The sequence below is a fragment of the Synchiropus splendidus genome, chromosome 7 (assembly GCF_027744825.2).
Source record: "Synchiropus splendidus isolate RoL2022-P1 chromosome 7, RoL_Sspl_1.0, whole genome shotgun sequence".
Lineage (NCBI taxonomy): Eukaryota > Metazoa > Chordata > Actinopteri > Syngnathiformes > Callionymidae > Synchiropus > Synchiropus splendidus.
This window is the reverse complement of record NC_071340.1, coordinates 21,326,524-21,346,520: the sequence shown is the minus strand read 5'-3', so window position 1 is coordinate 21,346,520 and position 19,997 is coordinate 21,326,524. Positions and strand designations below refer to the sequence as shown.

General features: G+C 41.8%; 1 protein-coding gene across 1 annotated transcript in view; it reads left to right on the top strand.

Annotated features, from left to right (window-relative positions):
* Window positions 1-7,153: 7,153 nt before the first annotated feature.
* si:dkeyp-14d3.1 (transmembrane protein 132C) overlaps window positions 7,154-19,997 on the top strand; it is a 177,920-nt gene continuing 165,076 nt past the window's right edge. The window contains exons 1-5 of the mRNA XM_053869753.1: window positions 7,154-7,520; window positions 8,529-8,704; window positions 9,354-9,460; window positions 9,568-9,676; window positions 9,748-9,834. Coding sequence (XP_053725728.1) covers window positions 7,411-7,520; window positions 8,529-8,704; window positions 9,354-9,460; window positions 9,568-9,676; window positions 9,748-9,834 — 589 coding nt within the window. The 5' untranslated portion in view covers window positions 7,154-7,410. The remainder of the gene's footprint in view (window positions 7,521-8,528; window positions 8,705-9,353; window positions 9,461-9,567; window positions 9,677-9,747; window positions 9,835-19,997) is intronic.

Genomic DNA, 19,997 nt, shown 5'->3' with positions numbered 1-19,997 from the left:
GAACATTCAGAATGTGTTTCTGCTGAGACTTGCACATGTGGCACAGCACTGCTCCTCCGAGAAGAAATGAAGGGTGTGTGTGTGTGAATCGGTGTGAGTGTGTGTGGGACCTTATGAAGCATAGATTGATCTTGTCTCCTGAGCTAAACACATTTACCTGACATTGTCAGAAAGAATCTAAGCTAAAATATTACGACACAGAATCAGTATTTTGTTCTTTTTTGCCACAAACGCACAACAGTGTTTTGCAGTTCAGCAGCGTAGCTATCACCCAACACACGTAGAAAAAGCGATAATTCTCCTCCGCAGTTCTTGTTTTTGCCTATTTTCTTTCCCCTGCGCCTGTTAGCTGTTCCCCTTCTGCCTGTCTTTTCTCTTTCCTCTCGCTCCCTCTTTCTACAGGCTCAGTCTAACCTCCCCCTCCCCTTTCCTCAAGGGAATAAAGGTCGTAACGCAAATGATTACTCAAACCCGAGTTGCCATAGAAACGGAGTCATGTGACTAGAGCAGGCATGCATAGACCACAACAAAGAGGTGGATCAGGAACTGAGCGCTGGGAAGAGCTGTAGCTCGCCTTACTGGTGCCTGAGTGCATTTCACTTGAATCCAATCTTTAAAAATAGGCTGAAGACAGGGAGGAAAAGCACAGAGAACGACACTCCAAAGCGCTGGGAGCCGCAGCAAGACGCTTTAACCAAACTAGGCTGTAACACTGCAGTGCGCCTTGTACTCTCGCATTCACTAACATACCAAGGGTGTTTCCTATTCATCATGTCCTTCTCCAGGCAGAGCTCAGGCGCCAGTTGTCTGGAATTTCTGTGAAATGGCGTCAGTTGTAGGATGGAAGAGGGAGGTGAATTTTGTGTGCTTCTGAAGTACGAGTTGAAACTGTTGCACTCTCGGATGAAAATGATCAAAGTTGTGTTGCTTGTTGAGTTGTTTTCCTTCAGTGGAGCGTTGCAAAGAGACGTCTTAGTAAGAAAGCTGAAGAACAAGGGCAATTTCACATGGATCCAGAAGTAGTATACTTTTACTGTGCTCCATGGTGTCACCAAGAGCAAGCTGTGTTCAGACAACTGAATGGTGTTTCTCTGTATAACCTCTATAGTTCCTTGCACGCCTATATTGTCAGCTAAAATAGAACAAATTCGAAGAACAGACGTGTGAACAGACTTTGTGCAGACGTCTTCTAACAGATTAAGCCTCTCTTGTTCAATGATAGCAGGGATGCAAAATACACAGCACATAAGAACATGGCAGTGAGCAAAAGAGTCCTTTTTTTCATCTGCGAAACAAAGAGGGTTTCAATATCTGTGATCATGTTTCATGGTGGCAAGTGAGACCTGCACCCTGGTAATGTATAGTCATAATACTTTGTTTTATTGCAATCTAAAAATGTTAAGCTTTTTTGTGACAAGTGTTTTGAAAGTCCATATGGAACATGAAACAAGAACATTGTTTTTTAACTTGGTTTATTTATTTTAATATGTTCAGACTGAGCTTACAATATGAGTGACTCTGGGCATTATTCCTGATTTGTTTTACTTATATATGATTTTGTTATATTTAGGGAAAAAAAGTCAATATTTATTTAGAAAAACAATCTAAATGAATCACACTGAAGCTGAGTCAACTTGCGATTAATGCCAAATTAATTCCACATTTAGTGCTTTCTTCATGCAAACATTTGTTTACTACAGCAAATCATCATAACGGATACTTTAGAATACTTCAGAGTCTTTAGAATAGCCTCAGGCACTGAAAAGGCTGAAAACCATGGTGAAAGCAAAGCATTGTAAACATTATTGGCCACGCCTGTGTTGACAACATCGTCCCTTAAGTTACATTTAGAACGGCTGTTAGAAAAAGTCACATGTTAACTCAGCTTTATTGCCATTAATTGAGATTAAATTGAATTTGGAAAACATACACTTTTAATGGCAAAATATGGTTGGAAAAATTGAATTGGAAATTGGAAAAAAAAATACTCGCACTTATATATAACTTATAACACACAAAAAAAGTGGCATCAACTGAAGTAAAACGATGTGTACTCAGAAATCCAAAGTATGATTTAGCGCTCATCGCATCACTGAGCTTCAACTGTGGAGGTGTATCTTGGGACTTGAACTCCAATTTGTGGTGTATTTAATCCAAGATAATATGGAAGTAAGTCGCTGGCCATTTGTTATTGTATAGTGGGTCAAACCTGGCCCACGGACCACATGTTTGACTCAGCACCAGTCGTAGAATTTACACATTATTTCCTTTTAAAAATATTTTGATGATAAAAAGGCTTGTTGAATATCAGACACTGTATATGTGTTTTGCAATGTGTTTTCCTTTATAGGGTTGTTTAGTTTGTACAAACTAGGGTTCCATGTTGAAACATTAAAACGAAATGAAAAAAAATGGAACATAGCAGGAAATAAAGTCCAGCGGTTTAACTTGGAAACATGCCAGCTACAAAATAACAAATATTTCTTTACAACCTATACATTAAGCAGGAGGATGTTTCTGGAGTTTAACTGTAAAATAGATGTTCAGTGACAGTGAGCGAACTGCTGGATATGTTTGTCGGAGCAACACCTGGAGCAAAGGAGATGGTGGCCTGCCCCAACAGGAATCAGTTATCCACCATCCAGTCCACCCCCACCAAGATTATTCTCGTGGCCTGGGTGAACCCGTCGACCTGCGGCCGTCTCTCAGAGCTTACGGGCCTTCCAACAACCCCCCCAACACAAGCTATCAGAGCGACACATTTAGTTATATAGAAGCTACATTTGTGTAAAAATGTTTTGCGATACAGATAACAACTTGTGTGCGCTCTTTCAACGGCATCGCAGCTTCAGCACGGGGTACATTTTTAACCGATGAAGTCACCACATCTGCGGTTAGGAACACTTGGTACTGTGTGCTTCAAAAATACGCTCCGTCTCCCACACACACAGGAAGAGCGCTAGCATAGAACTCACAACAGCAAACATGAAGAGTTTTATCTTCAAACAAACAAACACAGCATCGAAAAAAGGGGGGTTGGCCAGCGTGACCCCCTCAGCGACGCCTGACCATTTCTCTTAGAGTCCACCTTCAACTCCCACGAGGTTTCCGGCAGCAGCTGAGTGTTCAGTGATGTCTGCAATTATCCCGTGTCTAGACGATGTCTAGCAAAGGACCGGGAGATGTTCATAGACGTGCCGGGAGGAGATGACATTGGTCTTGCTGGTTAGTGATGTGGCGCTGAATTAAATGCATGGCTCCAGACGCAGCCAATACACAGCAGTCAAACTCAAATGTAATTTCACTTTTTGTTTGACCCTGTCTTCTGGTCGCATTGGGGGATTTTTGGAGAAAGCAATTTCATGTATTGAGTAACAGCACGAAAAGGCATTGTTACACCCTCCACAGTGAGGATGCAGTTCTTCTTGGTTTGTGGTGAACCCCCTGAGTGGAGTTTGTTTTCCCCCCTTTTGCCTGTGTGGGTTCCTCCCACAGTCTCTTGCCCTGTGTAGCTGGGAGAGACTTCAGCGCCCCCTGCAGAGGCAGGTCATGTTAAATGAATGCACAGCCACAATCATCTACAGTGACTTTTCAGGCCTCCTCAACTTTAAAAAAGGGATCGACATGTAGAAATATAAACTGAGGAGGGACATAGTGAATCGATTACAGAGTTTCTGTCAATTGATAGCATGATTTATTGCGTATTACTTGAGTACGGAGTGACTACAGTTCTACCATTTATTGCGCAAAAGTTGGGCAACAAATCATTGACACATAATATTAAAATAGCAGTCGGTATGTTGACTCACTTTTCAAGTATTTTCATTTTTGTTTGATAACATATTTTCATTTTTGTTTGGCGACATATAGAAAACGGAAACAAAAGTGTGTCTCAGGTTCAACATTTTTAAACAAAGTACAGAGTAATATGTGTTGTTGTAGGTGAATATAAATCTTTGAAAGTGGCATAAAGAATTCAAAAGAAACACTTCTTTTCATTTCAAAAACTTCTTTAACTTGATCTTTTGTAATGTTTTGAGCTCATTTTAAATGTTCTTATTGACTGAAATGTCTGTCTTCTGTAAACCACTGTACTACATTTGTCAACATAAAGCTGTTTCATGCATTGCGTTGCTTTTAACTTTAAATAAAGTTTTCCTTTGAATTCTTCGACATCAGTTGACATTGCTCTGTGTTCATTTAGACTTTACAATTTTAATATAGGATCAAATAAGTCGAGAAGAATTGTGTCACCTCTAATGTCGGCCCAAAATCTATCCCCGTGTTCTGAGTCTCACTTTATCCAGCACATGTAAAGTAAATAAAAGATTCTTGTTGGAAACTGCTGCGCTACTCAGTCAGTATTGGTACAAGCTGACACTAAACAAATAAGCCTCACAGCGCTTCCTTCAAACACGCCCACAGTGGGGAATTTCTGATGCTTCGTAGAACTTGGTCTGGCTTAGATTTCTCTTGTAACTGGGTGGAGTGTGTATAATTGGACACGCTCTGAAGTAGCGTGGTCACATAGCATGTGACTTCTGTGTCAATGACGGAACCTTTGAGGAAGCTCGCAGTGAAGCATCATGAGGTTCAACTGGACCATTTACCGTGTGACTCTTTCAGAGACATAACATTGACATGACCCGGACCATTAAAACACAGTGTTAAGTTCCAACCTTTTATGCGAATAGAGATTGTTTTGATGCTAAAAAAAAAGCTAGTTTAAGTTAAATTTTCCCTGTAATTCTTTCTGAATGTCAAATTTAATTCACTTTATATTCAGTTTCTGGGTCACAGAGCAGTCCATGAAAAATATATACTTGGTAAACAGCAGTAACAGCGCAGTATTTATTCACCTTATTTTAGAAGTTACATTTTGAAGACAGTCACAGGGACACGCTGAACGGGTCGTCATGGCACACAACTAAGAACCTTCGTGCGCTCACTCCTACGGACAATTCCCCTTTGCCTGTTTTTCAACAGTGGGAGGAAATCAGAGTGCTTGGAGGGAACCCAGTCAAGCATGGGAAGAGCATACAATCTGGAGTGAGAGCACCGACCACTAAACCACTGTGCTGCCCATGATAATTCACAGATCTGATTTCGGGGGGATGGGGTGTGGGGTGTGGGGTGTGGGGTTGGGCTACACCCCAGATAGACCCTGAACATTCATGTTTACTCACCAGTTAACACAAAAATGAACCTGCGTTCATCCCTGACACTTTTATTGATCATTAAAGTGAGAATTGCATTTGGGGGAAAATGCACCCGTTTCCAGAAACTAAGCAAACAGATGCAGCCGTGTGAGAAAAGGTTGGAAGACCCAGCCGGCTGCTGTGGAGGAGAAGGCGATGAGAGAATAAGCAGGTGTGGTGGGAAAGACCTATGGGCTTCAGGGAGAGAATAGATCAATAACTAATTTCAGTACCAAGCTTCACTCGCACTGTTTTCCAATAAATGCTGGATGGAGAGTACTGGCTTAGCCCTCCCCCCTTCTATCTCTATTCCATCACCTTGTGCACGAAAAGGAATGGGGCCTGAGCTAAAAAGGCTGTGTTTCTTTAAAGTGTTGTGATTGTTGGTTGTGTGGATTATGTCTCCAGCAAGTTCATCGTCGAGATACAATCCGCATGTTTTCCATGTGTCCTCTCGCCGTCATCTCTGTCTTTCAAATCGAGCTTTTTCCCTCCACTGCTCTGCCTCCTGCTCCCCCCCCCCCCTCCCATCCTTCCTCTCTCCCTCATCCGACTGGGGCCAGTGTTGAGGTTTTGTCAAGAGTATGCAGGGAGATTCAGACAGACAGGAGAGTGAAGCGAGTGTCATGCAGGGCTGCTGCTGCTGCTGCTGCTGCTGCTGAGGCTCTTCTCCTCAGAGGCTGTGACCTAGATAACCAAGAGGAGCTGGAGCGCCTGCAAGCCTTGGAGCCACTCCAGCTCCAGCAATGTCAGGAAGGGGTTAGTTGTGTAACACTATGTCCTATTTAGTTTGCGTGTCACACACAAACACTTGCGTACCCCTACGTTCATCGCTGGGATGATCATATAGATGACCAACGACAGGGTGTGAATGAAAGGGACTCACACCCTATTTGAATTCTAACGTTATTAATAATGCTCAGGCAAACTTTCCACACCAGCGGCGACTTCCAGTGGAACCAAAGAGGCGCTATTTCCCTCTTGGTTGCAGTCAACACACTAAAGCTCTGCTTCTCCACAACCGAACATTTGATCAACATATCATGCATTTGCTACAAATTCAATCCAAAACTGCTGAAACATCTGCTGCACTCAGGCTTTTTCCCCATGTGGCGACGCTTGTATTGGTCCATCTTCTGGTGGAGCAAGAAGATCACACATTTCACGGCACATAACCATCATGTAGAGGAGATGAAATATAAATGGTTCCTACAGTGCTGGAACAACTTTAATAGGCTGAAGTGTGAATGTAATATTTCTGAGCCTGCGTTCTGTTTGTCTGTGCAAGAGCAACACTGCCACCTGGAGGAGAACAGTTGAACAGACGGATACGCTTGGTCATAGTCAGTGCGGAACTACTCAATAATACGAGCAGAATTCCCAAGAATGAGCCAGGAATAAAGGCTTTTTTTCATCAACTAATTCAAGTAATGAAAAAAATTACTTTTTGCTGATATTGGAGAACTACAACATCAGCGATGAATCATTTCTTGACTATATATTTTTGACTATATATATATTAACTGAACATATCAGTCCATAAAAAGCCCAGATGTTGTTCAATATTTTACGTAAAATAAGGCAAGTTTGGGGATTCACTCAGCTTTGACAATAGGAACGCGATGGTGGAAAGGAAAAGAAACACATTGGGGAAAAAAAGACTTGTACACGAAGTGCATCCGAAGCACATAGCGCGATGAACAAGTCGCTTTCTGAACCCACTCAAAAAATACTAATTAATAAAGTTTATCCTTCATTGAAAATAATATTGTACAGTGAGGTACTCTTTAAATTAGACGTTTATAGCGAAATTAAGGTACTATGTGACGACTAAAATTAAAGCGCACTGCGTGTTTCGCTTTACTCGCGGTATTTTTGACCTATTAGAGACGCCGTAGTCACGCTCTAACCAAAACATCCGTAGTGCGCACGCGTACTCTATGATAAACATTTCTTCGCCTCATCTCCGCCATCTTCTCCTGTTTTCTGGCCGTAACTACTTCTGAAACAAATATTCTTTTTATGTTTGCTACTCTTCAACTCAATTACATATTATGTAGGTGAAAACGCACATTTCTATGCAGAGAGAGGTTTTGTCTCCGATACTTTGAGTTGACAACACGAGCATATCCCTCAGCAGCCAACTGACTTTTCACTTCACGTATGTTGAAAGTCATACTGCACTTCAGTTGTTGTTTTGACTGCGGAAGGGATGGCGTTTCTCCACGGGTTTCGGAGAATCACTCACGACTACCAACCTCTGGTGGACTCGATCATGGCCGTTTTTCGTACCGAGGAGGGAAGCGACACTCCTCATGAGAGGTAATTGAGTTTGTATGACAGTCACCCATGTTTCATCGATGAGACGTTATGTTTAAACGAACGGGAATAGTGTCGCACGCTGTCAACTTGCGGACGACAACCAACTTTTCAAAACCACGTGTAATAGTTTCCTTTTCCACATGGTGGCTAAGTTCAACCTGGCTCCTGTATCCTCACTTGGAGTGTCCAAACCGTTTCAGTCTGGCCTCCTGTAGTACTCTCCGAACTTTGGCCCTCTAATCTATTAGGTTGTGAGTTTATCCCTTCCTGGCATTCCCAATCGAACCCTAGAAGTTTATTCATCCCTGGCACTCTGCAACCTGTGTCTTAGTCATGGCTGCTATCAGCAAGCCATGGCAGGCAGTGTCCTATAAAGCTTCTCTTTCACTTTGGCTGTTAGTCTTCTGACAAAGGTCAATCCTTTCGAACCCACCTACTGTATGCCCAACTATTCACAGTCATCTATCTTTGAATGTGAACATCACCTACAAACCTGGTTCTGTTATAACTCAAAGATGACAGCGGTCATCCTAAACTTCATCTTGGTGCCTCTTGATCTTGATCAACACTCTTTTCTTGAGCCTATGACTCACCCTGTTCAGCAATATATGAATAAACTAAGAATTGTAGTGTCTTTCAGACATGTATGGTCCTGAGTTGTTTGTGTAATATAATGTAAAAAAAATGTCCCAAAACTGAAATGAATAACTGAACAGAATAGTTCCATTTTGAAAGTTTAATTTAGTAAAATATTTAAGGTAATATTAGAAATCATTATATGAGATATATTGAGTGAACGTACAGCATGCTCGCTGTTTGTGCATAGTGGTGTGAATTTCACGTTTACAATGTCAAATATTGAGAGAGAATCATTTTATATCACTGCTCTACTATTTGTTTTAGTAGATAAAAATGTTTATTTATTGCGCTTTGTTGTTGGAGTCCAGCAGAGCGATTTAGTACTGACTCGCACGACCTGATGCAAATTTCTTTCCTGTCTTTTGCCAGACCTCCTGAGGAGATTGAGGCGATGTGCAGTTCTCTCGTTCAGATTCTTGAGCAAGAATCGCAGTCTGAGTTCTTCACTGATGGAATCAGCTGCGCTCTTTATAAGATAGCAGAGCAAGGCATAGTCGAGGCTGCAGAAATCCTTCTGCGATATGGAGCAGATATTAATTTTGAAGGTGAGAGGGTGGGGTTATTTTCTCTTTGTGTTTTCTGCATTTGAACCAAGCACATTTTTTTTACAACTTGGTATTTAGATGCATTCGCCTGGTGCCACTCATAGTACTTAATGATAACTTTTTAGTGGACCTGCAAGTGTTGAGAGGCTCAATGGTGCATGAGCTTTTTTAAGAAAAAAGAATGAAACTATTTACGGGATGGGATTTCAATCAAGTGCCACTGCTACACAGACTGCGATCAAGTAAAGTGGATAGTATTTTGTTCTTTTTAAGCTCATGGAAAAATGAGCCAATGTACAAGTGTGAATCAACTTACTACAACAACATCTCTAAATGGATGAAGGCAGAGTTGATCCCTTCACTTTTCGCGCCATCCGACAATTACACTGTTCTACCAATGGGGGGGCCAGTAATAAATATTTTGACCTATTTGGATTCGATTTGTTTGCCTTAGATGGGCTTTATTAGTCCCAAAGTGGGGAAATTCAACATAAGTGTTGCTTTAACACCAAGGTATTTGTTGACGGTACCTGAAGCGCACATTCAAGAGAACCTATTTCTATATTAGTGAAGCCATGAAGGTTGTTGAGAAGAAATCTGATGCTGTCAGAGACACTAGTTTTTAACTCATATTTTTTTCTGCTTCCAGATCCAGTTTCCTACTACAACCCACTTCACGTCGCAGTTTTTAATAAAAAGTCTGAGATGATAAAACTGCTTGTGGCAAAGGGAGCTGATATTGAAAAGAGGGACAGGGTGAGGTGTTATGGCCTCTTTCTGTGTGACAACATCTTAGCAGTGATATGCTTGCTCTCCTCTCTGCTCTTAGTCTTCTTAAGTGCCCTATTCATTTCTCCTTGAAGGTGTATGAGAGCAGTCCCTTGGATCTCGCCTCTGAGGAGGAAGACAGACTGTCCTGCCTGCTCACTCTGTTGGATCTGGGTGCCGACGTCAACGCGTCCGACAAACACGGTAAATATCCTCAGTCGGTGGTTGTATACATTTAGTATAGCGGTTTTAACATGTCATTCTGCCTCTGAAAGGGAAAACAGCTTTACTTCACGCCCTCTTCTGCGCCGTTGGACTCGTTGTGCACAACTCGGAGAACATCAGGGTCTTACTGGAGCAAGGTATTTTCTGTTTTGCAGTCTGTTTTCTGTGAATTTGGGCCTGTTTATGGGAATTAACATTTGTCTTCAGTAGCTCAAAGGAACACTAGAGTCGGGCATTGTTTTGTTTCTGATCCTTATCAGAGGTAGGGTCATAAAAGTGATCGAAAACAATGTGTTTTTCGGCTGAGTTCAGTATAGAATCTCATAACTTGGCTATACATAGAGTGAGTGTCTGATGATGCTGGAACTTAAGTGTGTTTCTGTGCCCTCACTGATGGGGTCGGCTTGTGCTGGATACCAAACGGTAAGGAATTGAAAAATTTACATGACCGTGTGTGCAATCTCAGGCAGTATGTTCACACATGTTAGTTCAAGGAACAACGTTGTGGACTGAGGTCCCAGTACATTCTTCCTCAGCAGGAACCAGGTTGAATACTTCTGGGAACGTTTTTCGCTTCGACTCCAGAGCAGTTTCGCGATTGTTCCTACTGGAACTTTTTTTCTCACCTATGCTACATGTGGTAGCCAACCCCATAACAAAGCAGCGCGGTCAAAGAGTCTGGTGAACGTTTGTCCATGATGTATTTACAATAAAAGAGTCTTAGCACTCAAAACAAACACACTGAAAGCACTGCCTACAATAGCGAGTCCATAATCTGTGTTGTTCGGTGGGTCAGTTGTAGGTCAAGATACATGGAGATCAGGATTGAAAAACAAAATCATTCTCTCTTGAACGGACTCCTGTGATGCAGGGAACAAAAACGCTTTTGGCTCTTCGATCTCATGGTTGAACTCAAACGTATGAGAATGCCATGTAAGTTGGCCACCTGGTCATCGAACCAAGGATTCTAAACTTGAAAATTTGATGGATTCAGGGAGCATCAGGAAGTTTGTCAACCCTAAAGTCCCTTTTCACGGAAGAAGGAGTCATCAGTGAATTTTTTAAATTAAAAAATAGCTTCACAATTTTTCATTTTCTTTTCCATGAACTCTCTTGGGTGCAGGTGCCTTTCTGTATGCCGTAACACATGACGGAGAATCTGCCGACACCACACTATTGTACATGATCCAGGAAGCACTGGAGATAAGCGCGGAGGATGCACTGGAGATAGGAAAATGCTCCTTGAAAATCGCCGAGTTGTTGCTGGCCTACGGCTCGGATCCGAGCTATTGTATTCCTGGAGAAGATGGACTTTGCGTTACGCAGCTTTGCATGAAGCACTTCGACCTGCTCTTCCCTCTGGCAAAGGTCATTGTCCACAGTGGAGTCACTCCCTATTGTGCTTATCACGGCGAGTCTTGTTTTACGATGGAAGGTCTGATTTTCAAGCGGCTTCGGAAAGCCCTGCAGAAGTGCACGGACCCCACCCATGCCTCCGAGCTGCTGGAACACGCTGAGATGCTGCTGGATCTGGCGAGGGTCAACTTCCCGAAACTGAATTTACCGCCGAGGCCGGATGTTTCCACTTCGGGGCGGAACGCTCACCCATACGCTCAGGCCCTTTTGGACCTGCACAGTCGAGAAGTAGTCCAGAACACGAACCCCCCTCCGCTCAGGTTCATCTGCAGGACATTTCTTCGGGGTCGTCTGGGACCCTGGCCGGTGGAGAAAAAGGTGGAGGCGTTACCACTGCCAGACAAAATAAAGAACTTCCTCCTCCCCGAGCGCATGTGTGTGCCCAAACCAGGCTGGGACCAGTGCAAGCCCAAGGATAATGACGACGACGACGACGACGATAATGAAGAAGAGTAACCTGTCTCTGACCCGCCATCTCTAGAATGTGTGCCAACTTTGTCAATTCGTTTACAAAATTTCTTTCTAGATTGTTTCGTTATCAGCTTATTTTTACGGCTTTACTCAATACAATCCAGCAGGGGGCGGTATTTCCCTTGCAGTGCCAGAATCCATACAGGTAGAAATTGTTTTCAGTGTATTAAAGGTGATCATCCTTTTATGTTCTTTACAAACGTGTATTGGCTATTAGAAATGCAGCCGATATTTAATGACGATATTGCACTGCATCATGTAAAAAAAAAATCCTCTTCAATTGTTATCCTTATTGACATGTTTCAAATGTGAAGCAATTGCACTGAAATGAGTGGTAGAATTTAGCCGAATTACTTGAGCTTGTTGGTGTTTTGAAATATATGGTCTTTTTACATCATCCGTGCTCTGACCTCTCAAGTGCACTTGGGGTTCTTTGTGCTGTGGATACAGCTTTTGGGCTAACCACCCGCCCCCCAAACGAAGAAAGAATAAATAAAAAACAAGACTTATTCAACACCTGTTTTTGGCTGGTGTTGGGTTTATATATCAACTCAAAAAGAAAGACATCTGTCTGTCTGTCTGTCTATCATCTGTCTGTCTATCTCTCTATCTATCTGTCTATCTGTCTGTCTGTCTGTAATCGTTTCCTCATCAATGTGTTTTTTTATGTTTTCCTTTCTGCATAACTATATTTATATTGAAATGTGAAGTTTGATATTTGATCAATCTATTTATGTAATATATTTTCACGAAAAACAAATACATGACATATAGTAAAATAATCTTACCCGCATATATTATTATATTTTTAAGTAATGCGTGTAATCGGTAGCAATTACCTCAACGTGACAGCAGGTGGCAGTAGCGTGTCGGGACCGGCGCAGCACTGGAGGAACAAAGAGGGAAGAATGCAGCTCTATTGACTAAGCGATGAATCCTATACTGACAGTTCCAACGTGTGCTCATTGAATCATCAACTCCCCCGGAAATGTGAATGAAATTCTGCTTTTGAGTTATTTGGGGAAGAGACAGATGAATGATTTATTACTTGTCACCATATTCGATCGGAAATATTCATTATGAATGGTGCTTTTAGTTTGCATCAGCTGCTTTACCCAGTGTACACGTCAGTCCTATACACAAATAAGTACAATGTAATGTGGTCATTCAACAGTCTTTTCCGACCTGGCACTAAAGAATGCACCAGCAAACGTCTTGAATCGTTTCAAACATCAGTCGATGAAAATGATTGAGCGAAAGAGGCGGACACTTGCCGGCATTTGCATCACTGTCAGTGCTGCAGCATCATTTTGCCCAGCAGGTGTTAATGTCCCTCTCATTGCTTTTCATCGTGAACGGCTGCAGTCATCGAAACCTCTTATTTGACTTTAAATAAGAGAATATGGGGGAAAGCTTGAACCTGCGAGCCCCACAAAGTCAGAGACTTTGTTCCACACAGCCTCAATAATCTAACCTCCCGCATTGCTGTGTGTGCTGAGCCTCTCGCTGAGATTATAGGCATCAAAAGATAATGGCGGGAGCTTTGAAAAAAAAAAAAAAAAAAAGGAAAAAATATCACCTTTGTGCCATTTTGTCGTTTTCTTTCTATGCCTTCCAATTTTGAGGGGGATTGGAGGATGGAGGCAAGGAAAGGAAATAAGGGAAAGTGGGAGGGGGGCAACTCCAATTCCATTGTTATACCCCCTTACGAGCAAATAGACTCTTTATTAAATTTTGGTCCCATCTATCAATACAAAGAGTGTGATCGAAATTACTTGGTTGGCCACAGATGGTTGGCAATAGATTGAGCCTCACTGGAAACAAGGCCATCCTTTTTTCCGTTTCACATTTCCTCACCAGGTGAGCAAGAGCGAGGCTTTGATTTGTTTCCTGCGTGACCAATGTGACCGCAGGACGCCTCTTAAAGGATGGACACTTGAACTTGATGGTAGAACATAATGTGAACGTAGCTCACACTGCCAAATTATGCAGGCAGCTGCAGGATGGTCAAAAGTTGTGTGATCTTAAAAAAAAAAATAAAAAAAATAAAGAATAAAAAAGCCTGACCTGTCTTGTGACTGATCACTGTTTGACAATAACCAATGAATCATTTTCTTTCATTTACTGTAATTTTATTATTATTTTTAGACAATAAAAATGAGCATTATTTTAATTTTTCAGACCTTTTTTTCCTGTTACTCCAAAATAATGTCATTTAAAAAATGAACAAAAAAAATCTGAGAATATGATTATCATTATTGTTATTAGACTAGATGGCCTTTATTCGTCTCTCAGTGGAGCAATTCAAATTATTATTATTATTTGTCATTATTTGGCATTTTCTGGCATTTGAGGACATTTTTTCCCCCTTCGCCTGTTGTGTCTATGTTGTTGACATTTGAAAATTATTAGATTTTATTGTTATTTCTTTCTTTAAAAATGTATAAGGCCTATTTTATTTTAATTTATTATTTTAATTTTGATAAATCCTTTTTAAAATATTTATTTTATTGTAAAGTTTTTTTTTCTTTATGTCTACTTTAATTTCATTTAGAAAAAGAAAACAACGCAATTGAAAGTGACAATAAAAACGCTCCATTAAATAAAACGTTTTTCTGCTTTGTACCACAAGCAAATATTACATATTATTGTAAGTTGCGGCTGGGCTTCAAAGTCACTTTCCACCTCTTCAGATTTACATGCAACTCAATGTCTTTCAATGACTCTTAACAGAGTGACAGTGTTCGTAATTATATTGATTTTTATCGAACTTTATCGACAACACTGCTATTCAGACATGCGACTGGAGTCGTCTGAGGCTTGGGAGTGGCCCAGCTCAGAGGAGATTTACAAAGCGAGTGAGTATTTTAGGGTAAGCAAAGATGTGTAATTCATCCCCGGGGGCTTATGCATAAAGGAGAAGTTAATTACTGTGGCTACTAAGTACTTTATAGACGTGATAAACCGAAACTCCTGGAGACGGAGCTGCACACCAGGGTGAGAGGTGGCAGGATGCCAATGGCGAGGTGAAGGTGGAGGCAGAGAAATAATAATGGGGCGGACGAGCGCAGTGGTTCCCTCTTTCCTCGCACACGGTGAGCTGGAATTATCAGAGCGGCAGGTCTGGCTGTAATATTCTTTTGTGCTGTCAGCGAAGTGCAGAGTGGAGATTGTGCATGGCAGTAATCAGTCCTCTGAAAGGTCAGTGGAAGTTAAGCACACGTATGGTAGACCGTGGCACATTCTGACTGATAAAAAAAAAATAACTGTCTGTTAAAGAAAGAGTTCACCTTGTCCCATTTATGCTGCTGCGATTCCTCAACTGTCAGTCTAAAGTTAGAGCAGATAGCCAGCCTGACAACGCACTGCAAAACTTTTCACTGGGAGTAAGGATGATGAAGGGGTTTTGCAGGTAAACAGCAGCCTCTCCTCCCCACTTTATGAGTCTGGGACCTTCTGTTGTCCCATTGCGGTGGAGGATACTTGCTGTATTGTTGGCCAGCTATTGAAGCAGGAAAATCCTTGTTCATATTCCCATCTTGTTGAGCCCATCCAGCCATGGGGCATCCATCTGGTGCGTCAAGAAGTCACTCTCCGTTCAGTCCAACCCAGACGGCGATGTGGCTTTTAGATTTTAATTCCTCACCTCCACTAAGGAGGTTTTGCTTTTCATGGTATTGGTTTGTCCATATTCAAAAGTAACAACAACAACAACAAAAAAAGATTCCATTCTGGGAGTGATCCGGGTCACTGTCTGAGTCCAGGAAGGCTCTTTAACGTTGTTTCAGAATAGACAGGGCACTTGGGAACTTGTGTTGGGGTGGACTGAAGCTGCCAGAGGTTTGCACTCCCGGAGTGCTTTTCGAGTTATTGTTACATTTTTAGGAAATTAACCTTTTCATCCTTCTGGATTTCCTTGGCCCAGTCTTGATGCTCTGTTTTCGTTCAGAGGGCTCCTTCTGCGTTCTCCAGGAAGGCTACAGGCTACAAACCAAGACTTTGAGACCAAACTGAAAATCCGAACGATGCCCACATATCACCTCCAAAATCAAGTCCAGTCTAAGCTAGCTCATTTCTGCCATGGCCGTCTATGGGATCAGACCCAGTTGCTGAATTGTTGAGGACTGACAGAAGGCTCGGAAGAGCGAGAGTAGACTCTAACAAGGTTTATTACGCGAGAACACAAAAGACGAACAGGACCGAGAAATACACTCAAGGCCAGGAGAAAAACCGGAAACAGAAAAGAGGCGAATTATAATCGAGCCTAACAAACGGGGACAACGCAAGCGCACTCAGAAATTAAGTCACAAGGCCCAATAAACAGAAAAACACACACACATACATGAGGAAATAACGATAACTATAAGAAAACAAAAGTGAGTTTTACAAAACAGTCACACGCGGTTCAACAGGAGAATAATCGCAGAACAGAAACAGAGCGAGAAAAATGAAACTAAGGAGGCGGCTGAAAAGGGAGTCAAGCGCGCCCAAAATTTAGAAGATTCAAGAAGGCGAAACAAGAGTGGAGTCGTGGGAGAGTTTACCTTAGCAATGCGAAGTAACCATCTGGCAGCGCAGACTGGAACCCAGGTGTAGAGTCAGATCAGCTGAATGGGATCCAGCTGCGATGCTGTGATGCCGAAGAAAGAGAAGGAAACGGGAACGACACAGGAAATAACAAAATAAAAGCACAACAGAAACGAAACATGACAATTTCTTACCAATCCTGAAAGTGTTACTGAAGCATGTTTAGAGTTATCGTGTTTACGAATGAACAGACACAGACCCCTGTTAGGTGAATATTGTTTACTAGTGTGGTTTTCAGTTTTCTGCTGTAAAATATTTGGACTTGATCAAGTTATTCAATGAAATCTCTCATCATTTCTAAACCACGAGCACCATCTATTGGCCTCTGAACATTAGGACACTGTTTCATCACCCCTGCAATACTGTTTCACGATACCTCACCAACCATCATTATTGTTTACATTAATGTTGTATTTGGAGCCAGCTTGACTCTCCCTGCAGCGCCCCCTTCTCTACTCACATGTAAATAAGGTTCATTACATGGCACAAAAGGCAACGCTTTGTTGGTGATGTGCCGCTCTTCATAACATCTTTTTTTCAAGGAGAGATCATGCCTGAGACCAGTCTCAACTACTAACACTAGTTCCGCGAATCTTGATATTTTGTAAGCATTTTGGTCCCGACTTTCATTCTGTCTTTTTTTTCCAAGTCTCTTTGCACTTTCCTCTGAAGGACGTCTTACAATAATTGACTCCCCAGAGATGAGCAAATCTGTTCTTCAGCCCGAAAGAACAAAATAATCATCCTAATAATTATGCACACTTAAAGCTATTATAACCTGGAGTGGTATAATATGCATACAATAATGGCATGTAAGTGGTTTTCCAGGGTGTCCGCTTGATCTCAGGCAACAGCCTGTCGCCATTATTCAAGAGAAAAACTCAAACACAGCGACCCAAACATATTTCCTGTGATGCTGTTTTTGCACGCCAGTCAACTTTTCCACTAAAAGTATCTGAAATACTTGTTTTTAAGTCTGTGTGTTTTGTAACTCAGTGGCACGGACAAACCACTGAGCGTTTGGACGATGTGAAGGTCATCATGAACCCTCCCCTCCGGACATCCGTCTTGAAAACAGAGTGACGGCTCCAGACAGGCTGATAAGTAAATAGACTTTTAATAGGCGGCGAATGGCTGCCAGTGGTCTGCGCAGGCCGGTGCTGGACGCTGCACAGAGGGCGTCCCGCTGACGTTATTATTAATACGATCAGAGATCAGATAGGCCGGGGGACGAGGAGTGAAAGGTGGCAACGGATTTAGGCTCGCTGAGGGACGTGTGAATACAGCTGGTGGATGAAGGACACTTCTGAGAGGAGACATAAACACCAGTCATTTCTGCTTCCCATATTGAAACAGAGAAATGACGCTGTCCATCTGTTTTTCCTTTCACAAAATACTGAAACCATGAAATGTTTTTATTGATTCTGAAATGTCCCTCAGTTTGAACCGTCTGACAGACCCTGTGCTTTTTATGTCATGTTCATGTCAATAGTGAATGAATCAAGTGAAACTTACTGTAGCTTTTGCTTGACTGACTGGACCACGTAACAAACTCAAGCGTCCATTTGATATTTTCACAACACACTGAAACACGTGTTTGGCTTGATGTGATATTGCTACATTCTCTCCTCATTTTAAGCTGGAGCCACGAGCGTTAACACGACAGAACTCAGATGAACTTGCACAGATGGCAAGTTGTGGGTCAATGACAAAAAGATAAAAGCGTTGTAGGAGATGTGTTTCTCCTCTCGTGACAAAGGTGCATTCTCTGACTTTATCATCCAAAGAAGCATTCTTCTTCTTCTTATTCCCTTATGGAGGTTGTGGGTGCCGGTGGTGCCTGTGCCAGCTACTTAAGGATACAGGCACAGCAACACCCTGAATAGATCGTGACCTATCACACACTTGATCCATCTCTGTTTGTGGTTGGACTGTGGGAGGAAATCGGAGTGCCCACATGCATGGGGAGAGCATACAAACTCCAGACAGAAAGAAATGAGGTCGCCCCAAACTGAAAGCAAATCTCCAACTTCCTTGCAGTACCCTACCATGTGCCCTGAATTGTATATATGTTATTTTTGAATTTTTTTTGTATGAAATATTACACATTTAATCACTTAGCATATTTATTGTTGAAATGTCATTTGAATTATCATTGATGACTATCAGGCAGCAGGTGCAAGTCGTGTTTTGAAGCTCCTCCAACACACAGACTAGAAAAGATTTTTAAGATTGTGAATGTTCAACACACTGTCGGCATTTCTAACCGCTCCTGAATGTTCCATGGAAATCCAAACTCTGCCACTTTGCAAAGGTCATGTATTGCATTAAAACTAATGAACATTACACACCTGAACACAAACGCACTGAAGAACCCACTGGCTGACTGGTGAAGTATGTGCCTTTAATAGTTTTATCTTTCTTAGACACTTATTTCAGGGGCACTTCCATCAGGCTGAGGTTTTAATCTGTTCTTTTTAAAGAAAATAATGTCATCCAGATTATGTCAGAGAGTCTTGGAGCCATTTTTAAAGAGATTAAAGTCGTAAAATCTTTCTTCAAAGCGCTCTGCAGACTTTCTGATGTTAATACTAATGTTTTTTTTACACTAAGCGGTGGTCAACTGTGGATCCATATATATATATATATAAATATATATATATATATACATATATAGAGGAGTTCCTGGTCCACTGATCACACTGATGCACAAGACACGTGGCAGCTAGGATGATAACAACAACAACAAACATGGAGGAATCCCTGAACAAAAGTAAACAAAAGCATCTGTTTGCTTTTGTTCAGCGAGGTTTTTCACTACACAATGGCCAGGGTTCCCACTACTCTGAATGTACCTGAAATTTTTATAAAACTGAAATTCTTATACAAATATTTTCAAGACATTAAAAGAGCTTTACTTTAAATGAGGTGCTACCATCGTGATTTATAAAAAAAAAAAAAAAAAAAAAAAAAAAATATATATATATATATATATATATATTTATTTTTTTTTATTTTTATTTTTTTTTTCTTCTGACAATATATTTAAAATCGGTTTCTATGTCGTGGGGCTTGGTTTTTGTTGTTCCTGCCGTCTCACCCAGAAAATGGCTTTACCATGGGAAGCGTGCTGGGAAATCGGCAACGATCTTTAATGACTTACAGCTTCAGGGCTGTAATCTAACCTCCTTGAGTCTGGAGTCCCCTTCTGATTTCCACTCGCGTGGGTGTCAGGAGTACTATGCTTGGAAGACACCCAGCCTCTCTGAGCGATCCTCCAGCCCCGCACCTCAACACGTGTGTTGAGCCACTAATGGCTTTTGCAGCCGGCGTCAAGTTTCGCATGTTTGAGAGGAATCTAAATCGTCGCCCCGTGTGGGGGAATTGGAGTCAACCAATGAAAACATTTCAAAATAAGGACACATCTGGTGGTGAAGTTACCTTTAAGCTTCTTATCCATCATTTCTGAAATCACCCCGGCATTCAACTTCTGCGCCAGAAGGAACAAGCGGAATCCATATGTGAAACTGATGCTTTTCAAAAGAGTAATTCAAGTAACAAATGTGTTCCACTTCACTATGAACAAGGCTTGGCCTTTGATTTCAAGTGGATCCTGTAAACATTCTTTCAAAAGGAAACGCTACTACTTACCTTTTTCCTCCCTTTGCAACAGACAAGATTTTCAAGAAGCTTCAGAAGAGCCTTTAAAAGCTGTGACGTTGTCAAGGTGTTCTTTGAAGGTCCTTCCAGAGGAGCGACAAACCTCCTGAAATATCCTGCATTCGAGCGCGTCTCGGCCTCATCTTGACCATGTGCACTCACAAGA